The 20229-nt window shown below is 39.6% G+C and overlaps 2 protein-coding genes across 4 annotated transcripts; both read right to left on the bottom strand.

Annotated features, from left to right (window-relative positions):
• On the bottom strand, positions 1 to 9819 carry LOC146607989 (protein NLRC3-like). Of its 3 annotated transcripts, XM_085348487.1 has the most exons (10): positions 9700 to 9819; positions 9518 to 9616; positions 6710 to 6791; positions 6324 to 6543; positions 4560 to 6052; positions 4222 to 4514; positions 2662 to 2835; positions 1155 to 1310; positions 705 to 751; positions 1 to 542 (listed from the first exon to the last, which is right to left on the bottom strand). In XM_085348487.1, exons 1-10 carry the CDS (start codon positions 9786 to 9788, stop codon positions 1 to 3), a joined length of 3195 nt encoding a protein of 1064 aa, XP_085204613.1. In that variant the 5' UTR covers positions 9789 to 9819. The 3 variants fall into 3 exon arrangements, with proteins under 3 accessions (XP_085204613.1, XP_085204616.1, XP_085204614.1); XM_085348490.1 differs by lacking the exons at positions 6710 to 6791; positions 9518 to 9616; positions 9700 to 9819 and having other exon boundaries at positions 4222 to 4509; positions 4558 to 6052; positions 6318 to 6375; XM_085348488.1 differs by lacking the exons at positions 6710 to 6791; positions 9518 to 9616; positions 9700 to 9819 and adding an exon at positions 3056 to 3229 and having other exon boundaries at positions 4222 to 6052; positions 6324 to 6375.
• Positions 9820 to 13373: 3554 nt separating this feature from the next.
• Positions 13374 to 19460, bottom strand: LOC146607988 (protein NLRC3-like). The gene is made up of 6 exons (XM_085348494.1): positions 19400 to 19460; positions 17206 to 18997; positions 15746 to 15919; positions 14934 to 15107; positions 14062 to 14108; positions 13374 to 13903 (listed from the first exon to the last, which is right to left on the bottom strand). The coding sequence occupies exons 1-6, from the start codon at positions 19458 to 19460 to the stop codon at positions 13374 to 13376; spliced, it is 2778 nt and encodes a 925-aa protein (XP_085204620.1).
• Positions 19461 to 20229: the final 769 nt, after the last annotated feature.

Raw genomic sequence — 20229 nt, 5'->3', positions numbered from 1 at the left:
CTAAACTGTACACAAATTCACTGAGGAAGTAGGAAACAAGACTGTAAATCCAGGATAAAGAGGTTCAGTGAATGTGGTGTTGAAGGTGTGGAGGTGGATCAGAGTGTCAGAGGAGACTCTGTAGAAGGACAGAGTGCCAGCAGGACAGTCCACATACACTGCTACTCTGTTAGAGACAGAGGAGGACGAGGAGGAGGAGATGGATGTTTTTTTATTATTGTGCCAGACAAAATAACAACCATCATCTGAACAGCTCAGACTCCAGGACTGATCATTCTCTCCAAACACACAGTGTTCTCTGTCTCCTCTCCTGTTGATTGCTCTGTAACTTACTGATATGTTAACTCCTCCTCTACACTCAACCTCCCAGTAACAACGACCAGTCAGACCATCTCTGCACAGTAGCTGAGGCCAATAATCAAATCTGTCAGGATGATCAGGATATGGCTGACCTTCCACCACACGTGTCACCTTCCTGTTGTCTTCAGACAGTTTGAGGTTTGTGTGCACTGTGTTTGTGTCGATTTCGAGTTGACAGGAATCTGACGGCGAGAACAAACACATCCAGCTGCAGTTATTGATCTGTCATGTGTTCATTGACACTTTGATGATGACTCCTGACATTAGAGATGTCATGTGAGAGTTTGAACATGGTTGAATGTGTGCCGCTTTGTTTTCATGAATCACATTAAAAACACACTTACACTTCCTCAGACCCGGTCTCAACCATCGGACTCCAGCAGGCTCCACCCTGAAAGGAGGAGGGGGGTCAGACCAGCACAGTCTCTTTCAGCATGCACACATGGACATTACATTGCTCTCATACACATATTGTTAAGTTTTTATTTTAAATTTTTAAAGTGCATTATTTAGTTCATTTAAATCAAACTGAGGTTCATTTTCTCCTTTGGAACAGTCAAACATTTTGACACATTTAAAGAAAATGTGTCTAAAGTCCCTTCCTGTGGTTGTCATGTAAGTATCTTCAATCAGACCGTTATGTTTTTTTTTTTTGCTTTTATTACTTTTAAAAAATATATATAACCTAGTCAAATAAGTTTAGATATTGCATAAGTAATCATAAGTAATCATTTCAACCTGACATTTTGGTATATTTTATTACTGATTAAATGAATCAAGAGGCCTCTCCCTACCTGAGAATTTCCAGTCTTAGCTGCTCTAATAGTTTTACTCCTGCCTCTTCTGGATGATTGTAAGTCAAGTCAAGCTCTCTCAGATGGGAGTGGTTGGCCTTCACAGCTGATACCAGAGAGGTACAACCACATTTTGTGATCAGGCATCCTGTCAGCCTGAAAAAACAACATGTGACAGATACTGTTAGAAAACAGCATGGCAGCTAAATACAAAGTGTATTCTTTATATGGCACTGTTAGGAGAAACAAAGTCACTTTGATCTAAAATCTAACGCCACCAAGAGCCAGATCATTTGATGGTCACGAAAATGATCAATCTAAGGAGAACTGAATTCCAAGAAAACCCCAAAAATCTACTAAAAAAAAGCAACATGCTAGTCCATTTTGTTGAAATTTCATTGCAGTAACTCAAAATGGTACTCTGTAGTGTGCGTTTGAGAGCATGTCTGACAATATCAGGTTTTAGATATTTGTTCAGGGGGATCTCCTCCCAGATCTGGACAAGGGTGTCACTGAGCTCCTGGTCAGTTTGAGGTGTAACCTAGTGACGTCGGAGGACCAAAACATAATTTCCCAGAGGTGGTTTATTGGATTTAGACCATACACCAAGAGAACCTAGTGTAGTGTCTGACAGTGGGTCCAAGTGGGTTCATTCTGATACCCAGTGCAAGTCATGGTGTCTTGCTTGTAGAGGTCCTTGGATCCCTCAGTGAGATATCACTGACACACCACCAAAATGATCATGCTGAATGATGTTACATGCATAATGTTCTCTGTCATTTCTACAGACCCCTTTCATGTATTTTACACTTGCATAGGGAGAACTTGCCCAATCTACAAATACCAATCGGGCTTCTCATGCACACTTTGTAGGTTCCAATTTGTTAAGCTCATTTATAGCAAAGCAGCTGAAATTGATTAACAACCCCCTCTGCTACTTAACTGACCTGGATTCTGCTGTACTCGAGCAGTGAGTTGCTATGAGCCAGAGAACTGATCAGTATTAACTAGTTCATTTAGTAGGTCTGAAAGCAAATGGTACTTAGATAAAAGAGGTCAGTTTGATTTGGTGAGAAGGCAGTTTCCAGAATATTTAGGACACTTCTCAGTGTGCAAGGGACAAGCTACAAACCAGAACAGCTCTTCAGTCTCTCTTCCTATCCTCAAGAAGTACTGACTGAACTCAGGGGAATTGAATCCAGAGAACAATCCAACAGGAGTTGGTAAGAGTGGGTTCGGCTGGCTTAGAGTTGGTTCCAGTTGATTCAGAGTAGTCTAAACAGTTTAAGTACGGAGCTAATCTGTAGATAGGAGAAAAGTGTCTGCCAGAGGACTCCAGGAAACATGCCTGCCACTGAAAAACATTGGTTGATACCACTCATATTCACACTCACACAGGCAGGGTAGAGAAAAGTTAGAGCAATAAGGAAGAGAGAGAAAGAGAGGAGGGGGCTGTACCTGGAGGACAGGGTAACCATGAGAAGTTGTACATTTTAAAATCGCTGACCTGAGTGTTTCCAGTTTACAGTGTGGATTATCCAGTCCAGAAGACAATATGGTCATTCCAGAGTCCTTAAGGTCATTGTCACTCAGGTCCAGCTCTCTCAGAATAGAGTATGAAGCGCTGAGAACTGAGGACAGAATTTCACAGCTTCTCTTTGAGAGGTTACAGTTGCTCAATCTGATTGGAGAGTAATGAAAAAGAAAACAAACATAAACCGTCTTACCTGAATTCTTGAAAATACATAATCTATGGACATTATCATCCCTCTTGCATGCACATGTAAAAAACAAAATATGTGAATCTAAATATGCCATTGTAAAATCGAAATTATTATTTATGGAAGGGAAATTCAAACATTTGGCTGATAGGCACATAGATCTGACAAATATGATCTGACCTGAGTGTTTCCAGTTTACAGTATGGAATTTCCAATCCAGCCAACAGCAGCTTCAATCCTGAATCCTGCAGTTTATTGTTACCCATGTCTAGAGATCTCAGTCCACAGTCTTCTAATTTTAGAGAAGAGGATAGAGCTTCACAGCTTCTATGTGACAGATTGCAGCTACTGAGCCTGAAGAGACAACAATAATAAAATAGACCAAGTCATTGCAGTTCAATTCAGCTTTATTTATATAACAGCAAATCACAACAGCAATTGCTACTTTTATATTATAAGGCGAAGACCCTACAATAACACGGATAAAACAGAGAAAACCCCAACAATCATATCGTTAGCTTCATAGCATAAGTGCCTAAGTCATTGACTTAGTCAAATGACTTAGGCAATTATGCTATGAAGCTAACGATATGACTGTCTGATGCTTTCTCGTTAAAATGCTCATTTTAACGAGAGTGGTAAGGAAAAACTTCCTCTTTTCTATGTTTTTTTTTTAAAAGGAAAAAATCCCTTTTAACAGGAAGAAACCTCAGGGAGAACCAGCTAGAGATTGATAATAACAAATTATTAAATGCAGAGTGGTGTATAAACACATGGTACGTGAAAAGGGTTGAAAGAAGGAGAAACACTCAGTGCATCATGGGAATCCCCTGCCAGCCTAGACCTATTGCAGTGTAACTAAGGGAGGACTCAGGGTCACGTGATCCAGCCCTAATTATATCCTTTGTCAAAAAGGAAAGTCTTAAACCTTAAACCAAACTGTTAGCTGGTTCCACAGAAGAGGGGCCTGAAATCTAAAGGCTCTGCCTCCCATTTTACTTTTAAACACTTTTTACACAAGTAAGCCTGCAGTCTGAGAGCAAAGAGCTCTAATGGGGTGATATGGTACTATTAAGAGATGGGCCTTAATTATACAAGACCTTGTATGTGATTATAAAGATTTTAAATTTGATTCTGGATTCACCAGAGAGCCAATGAAGAGACTCCAATATCGGAGAAACATGCTCTCTCTTTCTAGTCCCTGTTAGTACCCCTACTGCATTTTGGATCAACTGAAGGCTTTTCAGGGAATTTATAAGCAAACCTGATAATAACAAATACAATTTTGTGTTCTGTTAAAGACAGGCATGTGTTTAAAAATAATTGATGATTTCATGATAACTTACAGAGCGTTTTTGGAGGCTTTGACCACTGGCAGCAGCTGCAGAAGAGCCTCCTCTGAATCAGAGTATTTCTTCAGGTCAAACACATCCATATCTTTTTTGGATGACAGTAAGATGAAAACCAGAGCTGACCACTGAGCAGGAGACAGTTTATCAGTGGAGATACTTCCTGAACTCAGGGACTGTTTGATTTCCTCCACTAGAGAACGATCATTCAGTTCATTAAGACAGTGGAACAGGTTGATGCTTTTCTCTGTAGATAGATTCTCATTGAGTTTTTTCTTGATATATGTTTTCTGGTTGAACTGTGAACTACTTCTAAGCCGTGTAAGCAGGGATGCTAGTAGAGTCTGATTGGTCTGTGAACTTCTTTCGGTCGTTGTCAGCAGGCCTCGTAGGAGGGTCTGATTGGTCGGCATTGAAAGACCCATGAGGAATCGGAGGAACAAGTCCAGGTGTCCATTTGGACTCTCTAAGGCCTTATCCACAGCACTCTGGTAGAAATGTGTTTTATCAGACCTACTGGAGATTGTTTGTGCTTCTTCCAGCAAATTGACATCAGAGTTGATGAAGGTCAGACTGACATGAAGAGCAGCCAGAAACTCCTGAACACTCAGATGGACAAAGCAGAACACCTTGTCCTGGTACAGTCCTCTCTCCTCTTTAAAGATCTGTGTGAACACTCCTGAGTACACTGAGGCTGCTCTGATATCGATGCCACACTCTGTCAGGTCTGATTCATAGAAGATCAGGTTTCCTTTCTGCAGCTGATGAAAAGCCAGTTTTCCCAGAGACTCAACCATCTTCCTGCTCTCTGGACTCCAGTGTGGATCTGTCTCAGCTCCTTCATCATACTTGACCTTCTTCACTTTGGCCTGAACCACCAGGAAGTGGATGTACATCTCAGTCAGGGTGTTGGGTAGCTTTCTCACCTCTGTGGTTCTCAACATTTCCTCCAGTACTGTAGCAGTGATCCAGCAGAAGACTGGGATGTGGCACATGATGTGGAGGCTTCGTGATGTCTTGATGTGAGAGATGATCCTGCTTCCCTGCTTCTCATCTCTGAATCTCTTCCTGAAGTACTCCTCCTTCTGTGGGTCAGTGAACCCTCTGATCTCCGTCACCATGTCAACACACTGAGGAGGGATCTGATTGGCTGCTGCAGGTCGTGTTGTTATCCAGAGATGAGCAGAGGGAAGCAGGTTCCCTCTGATGAGATTTGTGAGCAGGACATCCACTGATGTGGACACTGCAACATCAGTCAGAATCATATTGTTGTTGAAATCCAGAGGAAGTCGACACTCATCCAGACCATCAAGAATGAACATAACCTGGAAGTCTTCAAATCTGCAGATTCCTGAGTCTTTAGTTGTGGTTATAAAGTGATGAACAAGTTCCACCAAGCTGAATTTTTTATCTTTCAACACATTCAGCTCTCTGAAAGTGAATGGAAATATAAACTGGATGTCCTGGTTCGCTTTGTCTTCAGTCCAGTCCAGAATGATTTTCTGAGTTAAAATTGTTTTCCCAATGCCAGCCACTCCCTTTGTCAGCACTATTCTGTTTGTTTGATCTCTTCCACTTGAGGCATTAAAGAATTCTCCATGTTTGATTGTTCTTTCTGGTCTGTCTGGTTTCCTGGATGCTGTTTCAATCTGTCTAACCTCATGTTCATCATTGACCTCTGCGGTCCCTCCCTCTGTGATGTAGAGCTCTGTGTAGATCTGATTTAGACGGGTTGGGTTTCCTGCTTTAGCGATCCCCTCAAATACACACTGGAACTTCTTCTTCAGCAAAGTTTTAAGATCATGTGTACAAATTGGAGCAGACATTTCTGAAAACACATAAGAAATAACTTAAGTTATTGTACAGCAAAGAGGAAGTGATGAATATACTAGCCATCAAACACCTGGGTAGTAGACAGATGTGTCATTACTGAACTTATGCACAAGCTTCATTTGTGTCTTCAGCTTCCAGAATCCAACCTGCAACCTTTCACTTACTAAGTAAATGTATAAAACACTACACTAGGGAATTATTCTCTTGAACTATTAGAAAATTTCTAATTTTTCCAGCAGATAAGATCTTTAGAGAAATACTCTTACTGCTCTGCAGTTGGTCAGCCAGCTCTTCCTGCTTCATTGTCCTCAGGAAGTGTAGTGCGATCTTTAGGAAGGGTTCTCTGCTTCTCTGCTGTTCATTCACTCCAAACACGTTCTCATCCTTTTTCTGACGCTCAAATGGTTCCATGTAGTCTGGAACCAGAACTCTTTGGATCGTCTTCAGCTCATTCTTCACAAAAGTGATAATGTTTTCCTCCAGTAGCTGGAACAGAATACTCTATGATTCACCTGATCATACTGAAATCCCGGAGCCAAAAATTGGATCAATGTTAGACACACTGTCCTTACACTAGTCTAAAAGGTGCAGCATAGAGATCACTGTGAACAAAATAGAAAATAGCAAAAGTAGTTTTTGCACATGTACTGACCATAAATATTGAGTTAAGTTTTATGTGGTGATGCTGCTGGCCAGACTGATCAGTGGAAACCTTTGAGCTCTCCTTGTTCACCCTGTGGAGAAATCATGAAGACTTGGCTCATGTTATGGCTCTCCACAAAAAAAAACAGGAATAAATTAAAACTACAAGAAGCGATGAAACTGACTGTGCCCATTAGATTGTGTATAAGAAAACCAACTATATCTTATTTTGCTGTGTATTGTCTGGATCCAAAATTTTAAATTTCATATGTGATTTTATCAGTTAATATTGATTTCCCGGTGCCTGGAAGTAACATTAAGCATTAGCTGATATTGGCTTGTAGATGTCTCTGGAAACAGAATACCATCTTATATGTTAAATTTGGGATAGACTGGACAAAGTACATTTAAAATATGACAGTTTAATCTCCCCTGGCAAATGATCAAAGTTTGACAATCCGTTGTGGACGGATTCTTTGAAAACTCAAAAGCTTTACAATTTAGCATCACCAAAGCCTTTAGATTAGGCTTGTTTATTCATTCCAATTTCGAGGAGAAGTTTGATAAATACAAGACCAGAAAATGGCAAAAATTGAACCAAAACTTGCATCTTAGATTGAAAATGACTGACTTCCTGTTATGTTTAGAATAGCTGTGAATAGATTAACTAATTAAAATTAACTAATTAATCTCACAATTTTCTGTAATTAATTGCGATTAATCACAATTACTTGATCAATAGCCTGGCTGCAATTACACTTTTTCAACTTTATATTTAAGCTTGTAACTGACATTTATGCAATATAAAGAAGTAAATGGAGAATAAACACAAAGAATGTATGCTGCAATTCAAAGAGAATTTAAACAGTTTTCTTCTGTCTTTTAGCACAGTTTCTCTCCTGTGAAATACAACTTTTTAAAAAACCTATATAGTAATAGTATACACTAATATATAATATATATTATATATTATATATATATATATAATATATATAATATATATTAGTGCTCTCAAACAATCACAGTTTTTAATCAGATTTATCACAGGGTTACTGTGGATTAATTTTGATTAATCACAATTAAATCTCATTCATTTTTAATCTATATTAATTGCATTTCATTTTCCATGAGCAAAAAAAGCACCATCCCCAGCTAAGGTATGCTTCGCGTCAAAGGGATATTTTAAGCTGGAAGTGCTTCGGTGAAAAGATAATTCCTTCCAGCACTATGTGCATAATACTTTATGTTGGTCGACTCTTCCGTCTGGTTATTTTTTTAATACTCAAATTTCCCATCGAGAGGGCCAGTGTGTGTTTATCATCTTCCATATTGAGTTGATTGGTTCAGCTGCCCGTCACTACCAGATCAACTGCCCATTTGCACATGTACAAAGGTAACTCTACGCGGGCAAACTGTCTGAAATGCGTTGACAGAAAAATTACAGGGATTTTAAGGCATTCTACACTCCAGATGCGTTAATAGCATTAAATTTTTTTATCGCGTTAATCGTGATGACAGCTTAATCTGCGTTAATGCGTTAATTTTGACTGCACTAGTTTAGAGTATTGATCAAAAAGGGTTTTTTTTTTCTTGAGCTATTACATCAGGCTATCAAATTTCATATATGCAGATGAAACAGTTTCGTAGATGCCTCATTGAGATTCTGTAGGTGGTGCTGTAAACCCAATTTAGCATCTCCACTATTAGGACCAATTATCACAAAAGCTTCATCATGACAGAGGTTTTAAGTTATGATTTTTTAAAGCTTTCTTAACTTCTTAACAAAAACTTCCTGTTTCATTAGGGAGTCATTATGCCACCAGAGCAATGAAAAGTTTTAACTTTCATCATTAATTTATTTAGACCACTATTGGGGTGGTTGTGATCAACTTGTGACAACCTCCCCTAAATATTCCTAGCACTCTAACTATCGATCAGTATTGGCCAGTGTTGGGGAGTAACGGAATACATGCACCGCCGCTACGTATTTAAAATACAAAATATGAGTAATTGTATTCTGTTACAGTTACCGTTACTTTGTTGAAATAAATGGATTACACGGCGGTCTTTTCCTGTTTCATATATTAGGCTATGCTCTCTCTATTTTTGGTAATTCCACCCTGGTGGAAACCTAAACAAAATGCGCATTAAGAGGCTCTAATGCCTGTGTCCCTATTTCGCGGCCCATGTTACCTCTACTTGCAGCCTGCATAGTGACGTGAAGAAATACTAAAAATACTACTAATAAACGGAGCACATGCAGTGTGACCTTTGCAATGTCAGTGCTTGGGCCTTGATGACACATAAGTATCCTGTTTATCTTGCTATCATGTCAAAATGTGAGGCTGCTTTGGGGCTTGATGTCTATTTCTTCTCTAGTTCTTGTGTTGACACTTTTAGAAGATGAACCAGGTAAGAAAATACACACTTTATGTATTTAAAAAAATGTGATAAGGACAGCTCACATTAAATCTGCCCACACAGAGACTTGAGCCAAAGGTCCATGAAGTGATGTGTGGAAATGAGCACTGAGTCATATCATTGTGGTAGTAAAGGTTTAGTTGTCCTGATGATGCCATTGAGAACCACCAACAGAGTCTAGAGCTGTTTGAAGACTTCATCTCAGTTTGGTTTATTGACAAATACCTCATACATCATAAAGCTTTCACATGCTTCCCATGCCATGTTTCTGGAAAAAAAAACCCTCACTCAAGACTTCATACTACATTTGATTATAGATACGTGAAAAGCTGATCTGGCATTAACCCTTTTTGAAAGTTTACTGAAAAAAATAAACATATATACAGATATAGATTACCTTTCCACAGCAGAGCATTGTCCTTTAAAATCAGCACCAATACTCTTTGACCAGTCACTCTTTAAGGACACACAGCTGGGTTCAGGTCCAGGTTGGTTCCTGTGAATAATGATGAAGAGTGATGTGAGTGCTGAGCTGTGACATGGAGAAGAGTCATGGACAGTTAGAGATGGTCATCTCACCTCTGAGCTGTGGTCTGGCTCTCATGTTCCCCACACAGAGTGGTTTTAGAGGGAGGGACTCCCTCCTCTCTGTCCTCACACTGATCCATGCTGCTGAATTCACATCCACATCAGCTCACACACACTTTCTACCTTCACCTGCAGAGGAAACACTAATCATTCATGTGCACATCAACTGAAATTCTCCCTCTGCATTGTATGTTGTCCAAACACTGAGATGAACCAGAAAACCAGCAGTGTCAGCTGAATGCAGTCAGACAGCAGTGTGAGGCAGAGGAAGCTGCCATCAGCTGCTCTACTTCTACTATCAGTCCACTAGATGGCGCCATGAAGCACACGCGATGCTTTCACTGACACACAGATTCACTGTGACTGGAAGTTTTATTCAATTAATGTTCAGTTAAAAACAGAAACAAACAAACACATGACCTCAGATCTCTGCCTCAGATTCTCTTCTTAATAAGAAAATGACTTTTCACTCACTAAAACTCAACTAACAAAAGAAAAGCAACCTGTTGTTTTAGTTTGTTTTGTGAACCTTTAATTTTTGTTTCCAGAGATATTTCATCAAAAGGAAACATACACCGAACATAGCTTGATGATGCACATTAACTATAGAGGGAAATAATCCTCATAGAGGTCACAAATTTGTATCATATGATTTACAAGCCTGAACTATTCAAAAATTCATACACAGATTTTTTTGTGATTTTAACACAACATGTCCATGCACACTGCAATTTCAACATTAGATACTGAAGGCTACATTAAGAACTGGACTCAGTACTGCTAATACACACACACACACACACACACACACACACACACACACACACACACACACACACACACACACACACACACACACATTTTTAAGGTTAACCTATCTGATATCTGATAATTTTGATAATATCTGATTATTTTCACTTTCAAAAAGATTCTCAAACCTATAATGTTAGCAAGGAAAACATTACAGGCTTCCGTTACCTTAACACAGAGCTTCACATGAAGAAAATCATCTGGGACACCAAGTTCAGGAACGTGAAGTGAAACTTTTAAAAGGAAGGAAATGCTTTCTGTAAAGTTCTAAATGAGCAACATCCGAAGCCCACTCACATGCCCTCTGTACTGGAATCAGAATCTGGAGATGAGGGGGATGACCCACTGACGTACTTTACCAACTATCCAGTTATTCAGCCAGTGCGATGGATTCACTCTTAAGGCTGTCCTAGTGTAAATGCCTGTACGATGCCTATAGGACATACCGGACACACTAGGAGAGCTGACAGGGTGGTAGAAGGGCATTTACCCAGCTGCAGGATTGGTACTTGGACCTTTGTGCAAAGAGGAACAGAAGTTACACTCTGAGATCCTTCAAAATGACCTCCAGCAGGCTGTTTATGTTTCTGACCAAACTGTTAAAAACAGAGTCCATGAGGGTAAAACGAGCACGAAAAATGTTATTACATAAGTGCCAATGAATATCTGTACCCATTACATTTTTCTTCAAGCATGTGAGTCTTGACATAAATATAATGTCATACCACTGTCTCTCCACCTCATATCAGTCCATCATCCAGCTTCCTGCCAGGCTCATGCTGACTGATTTTCATCATTTATATACCTGTCAGACAATTTTTCCACTCAATTTCAATGGTTTCTGTGTGTTTGTGTGTTTGTAGCAAAGAAACTTAACAGGCACAAAGGGTAGAGGCAGGGCTAGAATTAAACATGTCTTTATTAAAGTCAAAAACTAAAAATCAACCTTTAACTTTAAGTAATTACACAATGAAACACAATGTACACAGTGAAACACACAGCTCCAAACATAAACTACTTCATATGTCTGTGAAGGTTCTCAGTCATCCAGGTCATCGTAGTCAAAGGAGCTTGCAAAGAAAAGCGTCTGGACTTCTTTAAGTTACTTGAAGACGTTTCACCTCTCATCCGAGAAGCTTCTTCAGTTCTAAGGTCAAATGCAACAACAACAACAACATAGTCATCCCCTATGTAGCCGGTGTATCAGAAAAACTCAGGAGAGTTTTCTCCAAGCATGACATCCCAGTGCATTTCAGACCCAGCAACACGGTCAGACAAAAACTGGTTCACCCGAAAGACAAAACGCCAAAACACAGACTTAACAATGTGGTGTATGCTGTACAGTGCAGCGAGGAATGCTCAGACCTCTACATTGGAGAGACCAAACAGCCACTTCACAAGCGCATGGCACAACACAGAAGAGCCACCTCCACAGGACAAGACTCAGCAGTCCATCTGCATCTTAAGGATAAAGGACAGTCTTTCGAGGATGCCAATGTTCACATTTTGGACAGAGAGGACAGATGGTTTGAAAGAGGAGTGAAAGAAGCCATCTATGGCCACTGTGAGCGACCATCTTTAAACAGAGGTGGTGGTTTACGACACCAACTCTCTGCCATCTATAATCCAGTTTTGAGTTCCCTCCCCAGACGCCTTAACGCCCACTCACATCCTGGGCCATCTGACCTCAGGAATTCGCATGATAAGGTGGGGCCAGGTTTCACAATGAACACACCCGAAACTCTGGCTGATTGGGACCCACACCCAGTTTCACACCTTGGCTCAGGCGATTAGAGGATCATCAGGGGGTCCTTTTGTCCCTCTGTGGGGGGATACTCCCACTAGGTTTAAATCTGGGACTCCCCACCATTTGACCTTAGAACTGAAGAAGCTTCTCGAATGAGAGGTGAAACGTCTTCAAGTAACTTAAAGAACTCCAGACGCTTTTCTTTATAAACTACTTCACTTCTTTACATATTTAGGTAGCTGATAACAATTTAATTTAACTCCCAGAAATGTTTAATATCTACTAATACAGACTTTAGCAGGATAATATTGTGACTTCAAGGAATCACTGTTAGTATCAGTATCAGTACAATTACAAAAAGTAGAATGAAAAACAGTTCTGTCATCTGCGTTCATTAAACTGACTTCATGTAATTCATCTTCCCACTAACAGAGTGCAAGAAATGATCATCAATAAAGAGTTAAATGAGATGTTAGTTACATCAGACCTTTTCACATTTATCTGATTAATATTAGAAGTTATTGTTTCTTTCATTAGATTATTTTTAAAAGCAGTAATTTTCATAGAATGGCAGAGACATGAGTGATCATGAGTGCTGAATATCTTCAATTCAGTTAGAATTGTTGAATGTCCGTTTATTTAGTCATGGAACATCCACACAGGCTGGTTGTCATTATTTGGGAGAAAATAAAAACAAAACCCAAAATGTCCTCTTATTGTGAAAATCTCCCTTAATTCCTGTCCTGCTTCAATAACAGTAATAATATGTGGAGAAGTTGAAAATGAATTTTTTTTAAAAAAAGAAATAGCAAACAACAACGACAACAACAACAACAATGAATGAGCTCAGGCTTGTCTAAGATGCAGAGGAGCTGGTTCTTGACTCAGATTCATAAAAAACGCTACATAATAATATTCACTGTGAAGGTTTGAGTGAAAAAAGGACAAAACAAAATCTGCTTCATGAAATAATCCCAGCTTCCATCTTAAAAGGACTAAAGACAAAGAAGTTGACAAAGAGTCATTGTTTAAAACTTAATTTATCCATGTGTCTGAAAACATGTTTCTGATTGATATACTACACCAATCAGATGAATATCCAGGTGTGCTAAACTTCACAAAGACTGACTGAGGAACCAGGAGACCAGAGTGTAAATCCAGGATAAAGAGGTTCAGTGAATGTGGTGTTGAAGGTGTGGAGGTGGATCAGAGTGTCAGAGGAGACTCTGTAGAAGGACAGAGTGCCAGCAGGACAGTCCACATACACTGCTACAGTGTTAGAGACGGAGGAGGAGGAGATGGACATTTCTTTTTTACTGTGACATACAGAACGAGGAGCATCATCAGAGAAGAGCAGACTCCAGGACTGGTCATTAACTCCAAAAACATATTCAAAATCATCTTGTATCCTTCCAGCTTTGTAAATCACTGCTACATTAACGGTTCCTCTACACTTGACCTCCCAGTAACAACGACCAGTCAGATCATTTCTACAGAGCAGCTGATGATAGAAGTAAAATCTGTCTGGATGATCAGGATATGATTGAACCTCCTCCACATGTGCCACCTTCCTGTTGTTGTCAGACAGTTTGAGGTTTGTGTGTACTGTGTTTGTGTCGATTGTGAGTTGACAGGAATCTGATGGAGAGAACAAACACAATCCAGCTGCAGTTATTGATCCATCATCTGTTCATTGATTGACACTTGGATAACTACTAACATCAGAGAAATGAATGACTGATGAAAATGTTTCAGTGTTTTTTGTGTTCATTAATCATATTAAAAAACACACTTACACTTCCTCAGACCTGGTCTCAACCATTGGACTCCAGCAGGCTCCACCCTGAAAGGAAGAGGGGGGTCAGACAAGCACAGTCTATGTGCATGCTGAACATGCATTTAGTGTGTGTATGAAGAATGTATGTTCATACACACAAGGACATTACATTGTTCTAATATGCATACTAGTCCCTGTTAGCTCACAGTAGAGGATTTCTGGACTGACTTAGCAAGAAAACAGTAAGACTGGAAGGTTCATCCAGGAGAATGAACTTCTGTTGGACTCCCTGGCTGCAGAGGGCTCTTGCAATCTGGACAACCCTATGCTTCCATATCTTGGTGCCCCAGCAAACACAGATCGGGAGTCAATTATGGTTACCTCCATTCACGAGGAGGATCAATTAACCAAGCTTGAACCCAGGCCAAAGTGAGCTGAAAACCATCAGCTATGTGTCTCACCAGTTAATGTCCTGGGTATTTCACCAATAGGTTGAGAAGCAAAGAGTCCACAAGATTTTGCCCATAGGAGGTGACAACTCTCCCCACTGGTGACTGATTTGGTCCCCCACATGTTGTCCATCGGAACGAGCTGCCCAATGGCTTGAGGTCTATTACAAATATCTCAAAACCCTTTTTAATCTCACAGGCTTACAATTAATACGTGTGTGTATCTAAACTACAGTTTAAAAGGTCATAGTTTTTTTTTTAATTCTATGGCAAGCACCTTAATTTAAAATTCATTTAAGTGTGAAATATAAATCAAACTCACATTGACATTTGTTGTTATTGCTAAACTTGACAAGTTTCAATGAATAGTCATAACACACACACACATGAAACAGGAAATAAGTGAAGCACTTTCTGCTCTATTAGACATTCTTCCCCATACCTGAGAGCTTCCAGCCTCCACTGTGGATCATTCTGTAATGCTGAAAGCATCCTCGTGCCAGAGTCACCTGGATGATTGTAGCTTAGGTTCAGCTCTTTCAAATGGGAGGGATTGGAGCTCAGAGCTGAGGCCAGATAAGTACAGCCTTGCTCTGTGATCAGGCAGCCCGACAGACTATAGACACAAAACAACAATCTATCTGTGAATACTTCACTCAAGATTTGCTTTCATTGGTTTGCGTTTGTTTTTCACATACAATGTCATACATCCTTTCAATCTCCAATTCAATTTAGCTTGATTTAGAACATGACAATCCTCATAGATGACAACAGTTCTCAAGTAAGGCCTAACAATATTAGAAAGTTAACTCCAGCAACTGGATGAGCCCCAGAGAAAAGCTCTTGGTGATGGTGGGGAGAAGGAATTCTCTTTAACATGCCAGTGTCTCTGGGCCAGCTGTCCAATTTCAAACTACATACTTTGAAGCAGACCTTTAGAAATGCAGTTTCAAACAAGAGATATACAGGCATTGTACAAATAAAATCTATGTGGTACTTTGGACTGAAAGTAACTAACAATAATTTGTCCTAAAGTGTTATACTAAGGAACCTTCAGGTTTAGATACCTTTAACAAATCATATCTTAATATGCTTCTTTTGGCTGCTCTCTCAAGTGGTCACCACAGCAGATGAACCTACATATTTATTTTGGCAAAGATTTTTTTATAATGGAGTTCTAAATGAGTTTGCAGTTTATCCACTGATAAAACTCAGCTTTTAAATTGTTGTGGGTGAAAAAGTCTAAAGCCTGACCTGAGAGTTTCTAGTTTACAGCGTGGATTTTTCACTCCAACAGACAGCAGCTTCACTCCTGAATCCTTCAGGTCATTGTTGCTCAGGTCCAGCTCTCTCACACTGTTGGACTGGGAGCTGAAAACTAAAGACAGAGCTTCACAGCTTTTCTCTGAGAGCTGACAGTCATTCAGTCTGAAAAAAAAAATCTAATTAAATCACCTTTAATGTTGAATCTGCACAATTAAATGGAAAAACAAAACAATAAATACTGAGGACAAATGTGAAACACTTCAAATTTTCTTAGCAAAAACGAATGAAAACCAATGCGGAACTGGTAGATTTAATTGTACTAGGTTGACCAGTATCCAACTAGACAGGTCTGTAGTGCCATTTGTGACTTTCCAAATTTTAGTATGTATGATGTATGGAGGTAATCGTACACTGAAGTAGCTCAGACAAGCAACAATGCACCTATTCATTTAGTGATTCATTTAGGAGCTTTTGCAGAAGTGACGGTAGGAGCAATGTTTAGCAATCATTGTGTGAGCTGAATGAAAATGTTGTGCTGAAAGTTTGCTGTGTTTTAAATGTTTGGTAACTTAAAAATTAGTATAACAATCAGCATGTGCAGGAAGCACATGGGGCAGGACTGAAAGAAGATGAGTGGAGGAAGGATGATAGCAGACGACATGGCAAATAAGAGAGATAATGTGTAAGTAATTTTTCCAGGGAGACTACAGCCTATACACTCAAAGGATATTCAACTGTAACTGCAGCATAAACAGGGAAGGAGGGGATGAATGGACTTGAGAAAAATATAGCATGCCGGTGAAATTTATAGTTCTCACAAAATAGAAAACCTGTCAGATAAGAAGAAATAGAGGAAAAAGTGAAACAGCGATGCTGGAGGCAGTCATGAATCATTGAGTGAGATGTTACTCAGATCTCACATGGAATGACCAAAGGAGTATGATTCAGTTTGATGGCAGCTGCAAAGGATGTTCAGCCATGGGTGGGGCACTTCTGTATGGAGATGGAATGTTTCTTTGGTTCTTGCTTCCTCTGGAAGCTCCAGCTTACATCAAAGAAGTGAACGTTGCCTAACTGCACCTAAACTCTCAAAACAGTTTAAATTTCTGGTTTAACAGTTTTCTTTTTGTTTTCTATTTTCTCTCTCTCTCTCTCTCTCTCTCTCTCTCTCTCTCTCGCTGTGTGTGTGTGTGTGTGTGTGTGTGTGTGTGTGTGTGTGTGTGTGTTTATCACAATAGTATCAAATAAATGCTGAAACCTAACCTCTGCAGTGTTACGGTTTACTGTCGTAGAACAGTTAACAAATTAACTTTAATTATTTAACTTCTGAATACAAATTGTGCCAAAGATAGAAAGTGATGCCAACACCAGTGATGCACCAGTGAAAAAAATAAATCACTGACTCAAATTTATTTTAAAACTTAAGGTATGAACACACACTCACTTACATGACTTTTTTGGAGGCTTTGACCACAGGCAGCAGCCTCAGAAGAGCTTCCTCTGAAGCAGAGTATTTCTTCAGGTCAAAAACATCCAGATAATTTTCTGATGACAGTAAGATGAAGACTAGAGCTGACCACTGAGCAGGAGACAGTTCATCTGTAGAGAGACTTCCTGAACTCAGGGACTGCTGGATCTCAACCACTAGAGAACAATCATTCAGTTCATTCAAACAGTGAAACAGGTTGAGGCTTTTCTCTGTGGACAGGTTCTCATTGAGCTTCTTCTTGATGTACTGAACTGTTTCCTGATTGGTCTGTGAGCTACTTCCTGTCTGTGTCAGCAGGCCTCGTAGGAGAGTCTGATTTGTCTGAAGTGAAAGACCCAGGAGGAAACGAAGAAACAAGTCCAGGTGTCCATTTGGACTCTGTAAGGCCTTGTCTACAGCACACTGGTAGAAGACTTTTTGCTTGTGTTTAATTCCAAACAGTTTAAATGACCAAGATTTCTTTTCTTCCAGCAGATTTACTCCGGAGTTGATGAAGGTCAGATGGACATGAAGAGCAGCCAGAAACTCCTGAACACTCAGATGGACAAAGCAGAACACCTTGTCCTGGTACAGTCCTCTCTCCTCTATAAAGATCTGTGTGAACACTCCTGAGTACACTGAGGCTGCACTGATATCGATGCCACACTCTGTCAGGTCTGATTCATAGAAGATCAGATTTCTTTTCTGTAGCTGATCAAAAGCCAGTTTTCCCAGAGCCTCAACCATCTTCCTGCTGTCTGGACTCCAGGGTGGATCTGTCTCCGATCCTTCATCCTTGACCTTCTTCAATTGGACTTGCACCATCATGAAGTGGATGTACAGCTCTGTGAGGCTTTTAGGCAGATCACTGCTCTCATTATTTATTGTAAGAGAATCCAGAACTGTAGCAGTGATCCAGCAGAAAACTGGGATGCGGCACATGATGTGGAGGTTTTCTGATAACAAGATGTGGGAAATTATAATACTGGCCTGCTCCTCATCTCTGAATCTCTTCCAGAAATATTCATCCTTCTGTCGGTCATTGAACCCCCTGATCTCTGTCACTATGTCAACAAACTGAGCAGGGATCTGATTGGCTGCTGCAGGTCGTGTGGTTATCCAGACATGGGCAGAGGGAAGTAAATGGCCCTTAACTAGGTTTATCAGCAGCAAATGAACTGAGGTGGCCTCTCTAGGGTCAGTCAGGATCTTGGTGTTGTTGAAGTCCAGAGGAAGTCGACACTCATCCAGACCATCAAAGATGAACACAACCTGGAAGTCTTCAAAGCTGCAGATTCCTGATTCTTTGGTTTCAGTAAAGAAGTGATGAACAAGTTCCACCAAGCTGAAAGTTTTCTCTTTCAAAAGATTCAGCTCTCTGAAAGTGAACAGAAATATGAACTGGATGTCCTGGTTGGCTTTGTCTTCAGCCCAGTCAAGAGTGTATTTTTGTGTTAAGACTGTTTTCCCAATGCCAGCCACTCCCTTTGTCAGCACTGTTCTGATTGGTTCTTCTCTTCCAGGTGAGCCTTTAAAGATCTTGTCTTGTCTGACTGTTTTTTCTTGCCTGTCTGATTTCCTGGATGCCATTTCAATCTGTCTGAGCTCATGTTCATCAGTGACCTCTGCAGTCCCTCCCTCTATGATGTACAGATCTGTGTATATCAGATTCAGAATGGTTGGGCTTTCTCCTTTGGTGCTCGCCTCAAACGCACACCGGAGCTCCCTCTTTAGTTTAGATTTGAGTTCTGACTCACACTTTAGAGGACCATCTGAATGACAAAACAACATTATAAGATTATTTGACAACTTGTAGTCAATTGTTGACCTTCCAAAACATTTCTTTAATTCACTGGGAATCTGTGAGTCAATTAAGAAAGTATTCAGATCTCTTGTTTTTATGCCGTAAATTCATTTTAAATGAATTAAAAAACGTCGACACACAGAAACAGTGTCTCATCAGATCCAAGAACCCTTTTCCTCTCTGAAGTATTACTGCTGGTTAACAACCTGAAGCGTATCTGACTTAAAGGAGTTTAAAAGATTCATTGGTAGAAATTGTGAGGTGGCCCTTCCAGCAAGTTCTCTTTGAAAACAACAAGAGCTCTCATCGATCAGTGTATACATGTTTCCGTGTTAATGACAACTCCTCAGACAAACTATTGATATCCTACCTGTTGGTGAAGCCTCTTGAGTTGAATTGTCCATCTGTTTATATTCAGTAGGTTTCTCCATTCTTAATCTATAAAAAAAAGAGAGAAAACATGAAGCACATTAAGTACTGGAGATGTTTTGGCATAGTTACATATTTGAAAAAGCCTACACACAGCATATCAGCACAAAAAGCTAATACCAACTATCACTCACAGTGGTGGAGGGGTGATGGTGTGTGCTTGTTTTGGCCACCTTGAAGTCACTGAATCAAAGTCAAAGTCCAATTCTCAACCTGACCGAGAAGAGAGCTGTGCACAAACAAGTGTCCACAAACATCAATAAACTGAATAAACACTGTAAAGAAGAATTGGCAGAAAATACATAAAATATTTACTTTAAGTTATTACTGCTTAACGTTTTTCTATAAGTTGAAGCATAGGATGTAGTTTTTCACACACTGTGTCTGCATTTTGCCTTATATGACATAACATGTCATTTGATTTTTATCTCCAGTAGTTTTTATCTGGCAGATTTCATAATAAGGTTATTATTTTATTTCATGTGAAGAATAATGACCAACATTATGAAATAAATACCTATGTCATGCAGAATTACTGCATAAATACATGTCATACCAGAGTAATAAACACAATAGTATCATCAAAATACTATGCACACCAAGAAAAGAAGTCAAATTTAATATTTTAGAAATATGTCAACATCTGATTTCAACTTAGATAATCAAAGTATGATTATATTTAAAATATATTAATTTTAAGTATTATAATTATAATTAATTATCTTAAAATGGTTTGGATAATTTTAGACAGAGGTTAAAAATATCCACTTT

The sequence above is a fragment of the Diplotaxodon limnothrissa genome, linkage group LG23 (assembly GCF_057381915.1).
Source record: "Diplotaxodon limnothrissa isolate DT_005_m linkage group LG23, D_limnothrissa_male_GT1.1, whole genome shotgun sequence".
Taxonomy (NCBI): domain Eukaryota; kingdom Metazoa; phylum Chordata; class Actinopteri; order Cichliformes; family Cichlidae; genus Diplotaxodon; species Diplotaxodon limnothrissa.
This window is presented reverse-complemented; position numbering and strand designations above follow the sequence as displayed.